General features: G+C 33.6%; 1 protein-coding gene across 2 annotated transcripts; it reads left to right on the forward strand.

Annotated features, from left to right (window-relative positions):
• LOC109325990 (GPN-loop GTPase 3-like) lies at positions 519–6,563 on the forward strand. Of its 2 annotated transcripts, XM_019558643.1 has the most exons (10): positions 519–668; positions 2,369–2,493; positions 2,613–2,721; positions 2,812–2,893; positions 3,080–3,165; positions 3,664–3,767; positions 3,891–4,021; positions 4,115–4,208; positions 4,994–5,049; positions 6,220–6,562. In XM_019558643.1, the coding sequence occupies exons 2-10, from the start codon at positions 2,449–2,451 to the stop codon at positions 6,320–6,322; spliced, it is 810 nt and encodes a 269-aa protein (XP_019414188.1). In that variant the 5' UTR covers positions 519–668; positions 2,369–2,448; the 3' UTR covers positions 6,323–6,562. The 2 variants fall into 2 exon arrangements, with proteins under 2 accessions (XP_019414188.1, XP_019414189.1); XM_019558644.1 differs by lacking the exon at positions 519–668 and having other exon boundaries at positions 6,220–6,563.

The following is an 8,638-nucleotide window of genomic DNA, read 5'->3' on the forward strand; positions in this document are numbered from 1 at the left end:
TAATTATTTATCTTCTAATTTACTATGTAATTTCTATCATATTTTGAAATATCTTTAATATATTTTAATTAATTTAATATTTTGTTTTATTAATTTTGTCCACATAATTTATTTTTATAATTTACAAACAAAAAAATATATTTTTTAATTATAATTTATTTCTAATATTTATAATAATTTAAGTCGAATTTTAAATAAGTAATTATTCTTCATATTTTATTATATTTATTGTAAAATATAAAATTGTAAGTTGGAAACCCAAATAAAAGTAAGAATAATTCTTATTATTGTAAAAAAATAATAATATTCTTATTATATGAGAAATATGTTATAAATTATAAAATAATTTTTAAGATCTAAATAAAAATTTCTTTTTGAATTATCCGGTATTTACTAAAGTGTGAACGGCTGATATGATATGGTTTTAATAACACAGCTATTTATTTACTAATCATTTTGTGACTCTTAACATACTGATTGTGAATTTTCTTTAATCGGCCTCCTCCTCCTGCCCCCAGCGCACACCTCTCTCTCATTTTGGTGAACTCACGAAAACCCTTTCCTACGACCACTTTCCACTCCTCGCTTTCGTTCTGGTTCGAGAACTGTCTGCTATTCTTTTTGCACTAATTCCTATTCCTCACCAACTTTCTTTCTCTTTATCTCAGGTAACTTCCTATTTCTGTTTCTAAGTATTATTGGTTGGGCTTTAAAGCACTGAATTTTTTTATATTAAAAAAACAGTCTCGTTGAAAGTTTTGGTCCGATGCAGTGTGTTTTAAATTGTATTTGCTGTTAAGTGGCTATGACGGAAAATGAGAAAATGTGATATGATATCATTGTGGAGACTCCAAAACTGCACTATTGCCACTGCGATTTAAAATACTGTTGCTACGTTTCAATTGATGATGTTGGTGTAGTTGTGTAAGGTCCGCTAGATCCTCAGGATGGCCAAAAGTCAATGGTTCGATTCTTGAGAGCTACACTTGTTGGGAGGGCTAGTCACATACCTCAAAAATGATTAGTTCCTTACCATAGGGCAAGGGGATATATATACCCAAAAAAAATTGATGGTTTGGGTTTGAACATGTGAAAATTGGGTTTTTTTTGTGTTTATTGTGTTTTGATTGGGGGTTAAGGCATGCTTCTTTCAATTGGAAACTCAATAGAGATTTTAATGTCTTCAACTTGAGTAGGGTTCCAATTTAGGGTTTTGGTTCTTGTGTGCATAATGGGATGAGTTTATTGGACTGTTTGAGAATTTATATTGGATTGAATTGGCACACTCTTGAAAGTCCATTATCTTTGAACTTTTCATCTGAAATTGAAGATTCATGTTTGATATGAAATTTGGAAATGGATTAAAACTGGTTGAACTGCTCTGTTGGTTAATGATTTAGTTGTTTGTTGTACTGTGTAAGAGGTTTTCAGCTTGATTGCTTGATGGGTTTAGCTTTATGAAGTTCTTCTGGGTGTAATGATGTTTTGTTGAAAATCATTTTGTGGGTAACCATGCTGCAGCGGGTTGTGAATAGGTTTTTAAGTATCACCCGTTCCCTTAATGCTTGCGGGAGTGGCAGTGCCTTACTTAGTTGTAGCTTGTGTTATGGATGGGTTGATAACCATACTGAAATTGGATTGGGTTTATTATGTTTAACTGGCTATGGTGACTCTAGCACCTTGAAGCATTTAGTTATATCTTGACCATTATCTTTTTGAATTGTGCATAAGTGGAAAATTTCTGAATGTGGTATGCTTTTGTTTGAATTGAGTTGTGATTGTTGAAAAGTGTTGAGCATGTTCACTACTTCTTATGATTGAACATCATTACATGCTTCAAAAGTTCCTGCTTGGTTGTGAAAATGATTTGATTAAGGATGCACTTGTTCTAAGTTTGGATGATGTGTTGAAGATGGATAATATTGTTCATTCATGTTGTGTATGCCCTTGCCATATGTTTCTTCTTCATGAATACCACATTAACATGCATGGGTTTAAGAACAAAGTTTATAAAACAACATTACACCCAACACCATGTGAGATTAATCAGAGTTATGTTACAGAAGAAAAATAAGTACTAACATGTATTAACATTAATGCTTAAGGTTTCAGTTTTCATTGTTAATTTGTTTCTTTGGAATTGATGAGAAAACCAGCAAAGTTAGCATTTTGCATAAGAAAACAACAGCTGGAAAATGCATATTTTTTATGTTTACTTTTTGGGTTTGATATTTGGCTAGTATTCAGGTTTCCTTGTACTATTTCTATCTTGGGTGCCTGTCCATTTATGGCCTACTCTGATTTCTTGAATCTGTTGTTCACCATTGGGGTTTGGTGTACTGCTTACATTATTGTTGCAGGCTTGCAGCTCTTGCCACTTTTCGAGCCGTCAATTGTCTTTGCACCTTAACTTGAGAGGGAAACTGCTTGGAATTTTTTAAAGATATCATGGGTTATGCTCAACTTGTTATAGGTCCAGCTGGTAGTGGCAAGGTAATTTACTGTATTAACCTCATTTATTCTGTTAAACACAAACTAGATATGTGCTGGTCTGTTTGTTGTGAATATGTGGAGATGCTTATTGGTGTGTGTATTTTTCTTTTCTCAATTAGTCTACATACTGCTCGAGTTTGTACGAACATGCTGTGGCTACACGGAGAACAATACATATTGTGAACCTAGACCCTGCTGCTGAAAATTTTGACTATCCTGTGGCGATGGGTAAATAGAATAAGCTGTGTAGTTATATTTGCTTGTGGGGTTTAGTTGTTTTTTGTGGAGCTTGATTGTATTAGTTTGAGATTCCTGCAGATATAAGGGAACTCATTTCACTGGATGATGTTATGGAGGAACTTGGATTAGGTCCTAATGGTGGTCTTGTATACTGCATGGAGTATCCTTTTCATCTGTGTTTAAAATTTTCTGTTATCTATGTTTACTATCTTCTTTGAACTAGTAATTCTGCATTGTTTATGCTAGACTGCCTGTGGTAAAGATCATGTTTACTAGTATAAATACCTCTATTATTTCTCTGTTCCACTTTGATGAAAAGTTTTGTTGCCTTAATAATCTTGTTTAGACACCTTGAAGATAACCTGGATGATTGGTTCACTGATGAACTGGACAATTATTTAGATGATGATTACTTGGTTTTTGACTGCCCTGGTATTCATGTTAATCTCTTATCATAATTGTATTCTATGTGTATATGTGTAGCCCAACGCACTTAGTAAAATAGTAGATAGCTTGGTTCCATAACCATGATGTTAGGGGTTCGATTCTTGTTATTTATATGGAAAAGGCTTTGTTGGGAGAGGTTGTACCCACTTTGGTGTTCTCTCCATCTTGAAAAGGATTGTCTTTAACTATCAACTGAGGGACACCCTTGGTGTGAACAAAACATATATTACAATGATAATACATTTGTGATTGTAAAGAATATTGAAATGCAATTAATTCAGACATTAAAATCTGTCCTTCAGACTATAACGGTTGCTTTCTTATGAACTGTGTACATCCCCAATAAAAAGAGAATAAGACAGTTGCTTGTCCTGTTTGTTGAACCTCAAATTTAAATCTTCTTATACTTATTTATAAAGTTTTCTATTGATACCGCACTCACGAATTTGATATCAATCAACATAGCCTTGTAATCTTTTGCAGGTCAGATAGAACTTTTTTCACATGTGCCAGTGCTGCGGAATTTTGTGGAACATTTGAAAAGTAAAAATTTTAATGTTTGTGCTGTCTACCTGCTTGATTCACAGGTTTGTGGCTGTTTTGCGTCAATGATGCTTCCTTTAAGCTATTGAATCTCAATTCCCTCATACTTCTAATTATTGCTGCTCTTATTTTCTTTGTTGACTCTGATAATTTTAGAACATTGCCAGTTCATGACAGATGTGACCAAATTTATAAGTGGATGTATGGCATGCCTTTCTGCAATGGTTCAACTTGAACTACCTCATGTTAACATCCTCTCAAAAATGGACCTCGTGACTAACAAAAAGGATGTTGAAGAGTAATCATCGTCTCTAAAATTTGTTTCATCAATTGTTTTAACCACTTTGTTCATTTTGATTCTAATGTATTTTTTGTACTTTTTTGCTCTTAGATTTTTGGATCCAGAGCCCACCTTTTTACTGTCTGAATTGAATCAAAGGATGCCTCCTCAGTTTGCAAAGCTGAATAAATCTTTGATTGAACTGGTGGGTCATTTTTTTTTTGTTTAAAATTTTTGCTATAATATTGACTGATAACCTACACTTATAATTCTGGTTATTTGATTCAAGTGTGGGTGATACGCTTTGTCGTATTTTTGTTTGTACATCTCGACCATTTACACTGGTGATACAGGTGCTAGGGTGTTCCAGAGTGTTAGAGTCCTACCAGAGTAATCAGACAACATTTTATTAGTATTATTTCAGTCTCAACTGAAGTAGAGTTGACTTTTGTAGTTAATGGTGTAATATTTGAGTTTATTCTCATATTTAAGATTGAACATAATTCCTGAGTGATGGTTAGCAAGCATGAGTGGTTATTGCATTCCAGGCAAGATTGCCAGGAGACATTCTTCCTATATAAGAAATTTGTTGATTGAAAATGAAAGGGTAATTCTAAGTGAAGATATAAAACAAGAATATAAGAGCTAGGCTCCCACAAAAGTATAATTTCATACAACCCCAAACTATCAGTCAAAAACATGAGGTAAACCCATATGCCTCCTATGCCTCTGTTTTCTCTATTTAAAAATCAGTTCTCGTTTCTCTCCTCTAACTTGTTCCCCCTCTCCCTTCTATTACATGTTTTCCCCTCTTTGTGTTTAGGTTGAGCCCCTAATCCTATCTTTCAATACCACCAAACGAAAAAGCTATCATTCAGGATTATTCCTTTATCAATGAGGCTTACTAGGAACATTGCTTAAATTCTGCAATACTTTGTTTTTCTTCCATCATCAGCTTGTTTATTAATTTTTTCATTCATTCTGGTTCAGGTGAATAATTATAGTATGGTGAGTTTTATACCGTTGGACCTGAGGAAGGAGAGAAGGTAGAGTCCTTTCTATCTTTTGTCTGCTTCGTATAATGATCTAATATTTCTAGCATATAACTGATATAAGGGATATAATTCTACCTTACTCACATTTATTGATTAATAAATGCCATTGATGGTCATGATTCTACAATATTAACATTGAAAGGTGTAATGTTTAATAAGTTGAACCCAGGCTTGGAGCTTGTGTTTTCCCGTGCTCTTTGAAACTCTTGACTAAAGATGTGATTATAACATAGCAGACTTGATCTCGCAAATGGGTCTGTCTTTCTAGGTTGTTGGTCAATATAAATAGAAATTAAAATATGAGGATTCTATGAACTGCTGATTACATGTTTAATGGCCCAAGAGAGAATGATATTGTCGACGTGTTTTTTATGTGAATTATGCTGTTCTCTCGAACTGAAATGACAGATCCGCTACTGTGATTTTGAATTTGAATTCAAACTTAAATATTAGGTCAAGAACCTGTATTTCATTGTAGTTTAGCTGCCTCTATACAACATGTCACTCTATCTAGACCTCCAAAGCATCCCACAATCTTCTAAAAATATCCAACTTTTTACAAGAAAACTGCTTCTGGGCATATTTGATGAAGAAAAATGATATATCCTCATACAAATCTTCCTATCCCATAAGAAAAGTAACATGTCACAAAGTGGTACTTTGTTTATTAACGATTGGTTTACAAGTGGCATATGTCACTTTCTTGTGATGTAGGAGGATTTTGTAGGACGATATATCATTACTCTTTGATGAGTGGGTGGAGTTTGATCCATCTGTTTTACCTTGGATACAGCTGTGTGTGGGTGTGCTTATATTGAGGATGGGTGGACTATGAAAAAACCCGTTATTGATTTATTTTCACAAGGCTATAAAATGGGTTTATGTTCATTGTTTTTTGAAGTTATGCTTATTGAAATCTAATATTTTTTTACCAATCAAGTCTAGCTCTTGATTTAACCTAATTGTAGATGATCTTCTGGTGAACTAGACAAATATTTTCTGCCCTAGTTACATTTCCCCCCTATTTTGCACTCTCTAATTGTCCCTAGAAGTCATTGAGTTCTAGTAGTTTTTCTTTGGTTCATTAGTCAAGTAAGTCTACTCAAAATAGAAGCTATTTTCTTTATACTTAATTGAATTTTTGGATTCTTTTGATGACAGTATACAATATGTTCTGGCTCAAATTGACAACTGCATCCAGTATGGAGAAGATGCAGATGTGAAGGTTAAGGATTTTGACCAGGATGATGATGATGATGAGTAGCTTATCCACTTTTGCTGTATCATGATTGAAAGCTTAATCTTCACTTGAAAAATCTTGTATCAATCTCACATTGTTAAGTAGTATTTGGTTGACTGCTTTGATATGGCATGGCATTAAACTTAGAACCCTAGAAGGGTTTTGAAGAAGAGTTTTTGAGTCGAAGTTGAACTTAGAACAAGGAAGGATCATAAACATTAAACTTGGGTCTGAATGTTAATTGATTTTTGGAGTGTGATGTAGGGAAGGAAAATGTTTATAAGCTATGAAATACATTTTTGAGATAATTCTTACACTTCTCTTTTTTTCCAAAACATAATTCACAGTCAAATTATTGAGAAGTTTACTAGTTGCACATCAAATGGTCCATTTACTTTGCTATCAAAATGCATGTGCAACAGTACACATTTTAATATGAGCAGTCAATTCATGTCTTTTCATAATGGACGGATTTGATAAGAACTGTGAACTTGTAATCGTTTTGTTATAAGAAAATTTCTTTGCAAAAGATTGAATTAATCAAATAAATAGTTACAAATTCTCTACTTGAAGGGACATTATAAAGGCATTATTATTTATGTGAGAAAACTTTAATTCTTGGGAAGATGCTGCAACACTTGAACAAATAAATGGTTGATGGATATGCATGTAAAACCTCCAAAGCGTGTGTTACCACACTAACCTTTAAGTTCGATTTGCCTCCACCAATTTAAGTATATTAGATGTAAATGGAATGAATAGCGAATCTCCTTCAGGATACTTTGGAAAACCTTGATATGTTTTGTACAAACACAACAAACGTATCTTTCAACAATAGTTTACAAACTTATGTTTCCTACACTTCTCTCATGCATTAGAGAAATGGAGGATGATTTCTTGGATGAGAAAATTCGGATTGATGATCATGCCTTCAAGTGTCTCTATTTATAGAGAAGTTCATATCACTTGAGGAAAAGAAGTGTTTAGAGTTCTGTACACGTTAACGAAAGGTTATGTAGTATAACGGTTCAATAAATAACCAAATAGGTGTGATAGCCTAGTGGTAGCTATAATGCTTTGTTAAGCTGTGTGTCTTTGGTTTGAATCTCAACGGATGCATTTCTTCATTTTTATTTCTATGCATTAAATAAAAACGTGAACTCAAAAATGAAAAAGCAAAGGATTGAACTCACAACCGTAAGTTCAATACCTAAAGGTGCAACCTCTAAACCAAAGGACATATTCGCAAAAAACAATCATTCACAACGTTTATATGCTTAACTGCGAATTCTGATATTTTGTAAATATTATTCACAATCCCCACCATTTTCAAAATATAAGAAATCTCATAAATCTGGAAATATCATGGTTTCAGATTATGGTATCTTACGATTTGAACCATTACTTAGTAAGTTATGGGTTCCACTTACTCCGAATAGAAATTGGTAGACAAGCTTTGAACCAACTATTAATTAGAATAAGCGTGCGCAACTCACACATGAAATCTCAGTGCTATTGAAAGAATATAAATATGACACATTTGATAAGGTCTTGTGTCACGTATCCTTTTCATGAGAATTTAAGAGTCAAGCCCTTTAACTCTATGAAGCAGCCAACTTCATTCTCATATAGGTAGACTATATCGGGAATGCACCCATAATAAGCATTCCAGCAAATTTTTGCTATATGTCTATTAAGAGTAAAACTCAACCTTCCAACTTTGTTCTTATGGTCCAAGTACTTTTATCACTTGAGATGTGTCTATAGTCAAATACTTGCAATCACTCTATAGTATTTTCCATCATTGAACTCAAAACTTGATGCTACTCAAGTGTGAGTTGAGTTAACACTATTGGTGATCAATTAGACATGGGCTTGAGTCCCATTCCCAATGATGTTTTCAACACCATATCTTTTGTCAGACCTTTCGTCAAAGGATCTGCAAGATTCTTTTCAGTTCTTACGAACACTATGGAGATTACTCCATTTGCAATTAATTCCTTTACATAGCTGTGTCTTAAACCAATATGTCTGGATTTTCCATTATACACTTGGCTGTATGCTTTTGATAGCGTAGACTGACTATCACAATGTATAGATACTGATGTCATTGGCTTTGGCCAAATAGGTATCTCATACAATAAGTTTCTTAGCCATTCAGAGTCGGCTATGCAAGTTTGTTTCTTTGAACTCCAAGAAACCGCACCTCCACCAAGGTTGAAGATCCATCCACTTGTGGAAGCGTGATCTTCAACATAAGTTACCCAACTAGCATCTGTATATCCTTCCAAAACTGAAGGATATCCATTATAGGTTAAATTATAGTTAATTGTTCATTTC

This window comes from Lupinus angustifolius, chromosome LG13 (genome assembly GCF_001865875.1).
Source record: "Lupinus angustifolius cultivar Tanjil chromosome LG13, LupAngTanjil_v1.0, whole genome shotgun sequence".
In the NCBI taxonomy this organism is placed as follows: Eukaryota; Viridiplantae; Streptophyta; class Magnoliopsida; order Fabales; family Fabaceae; genus Lupinus; species Lupinus angustifolius.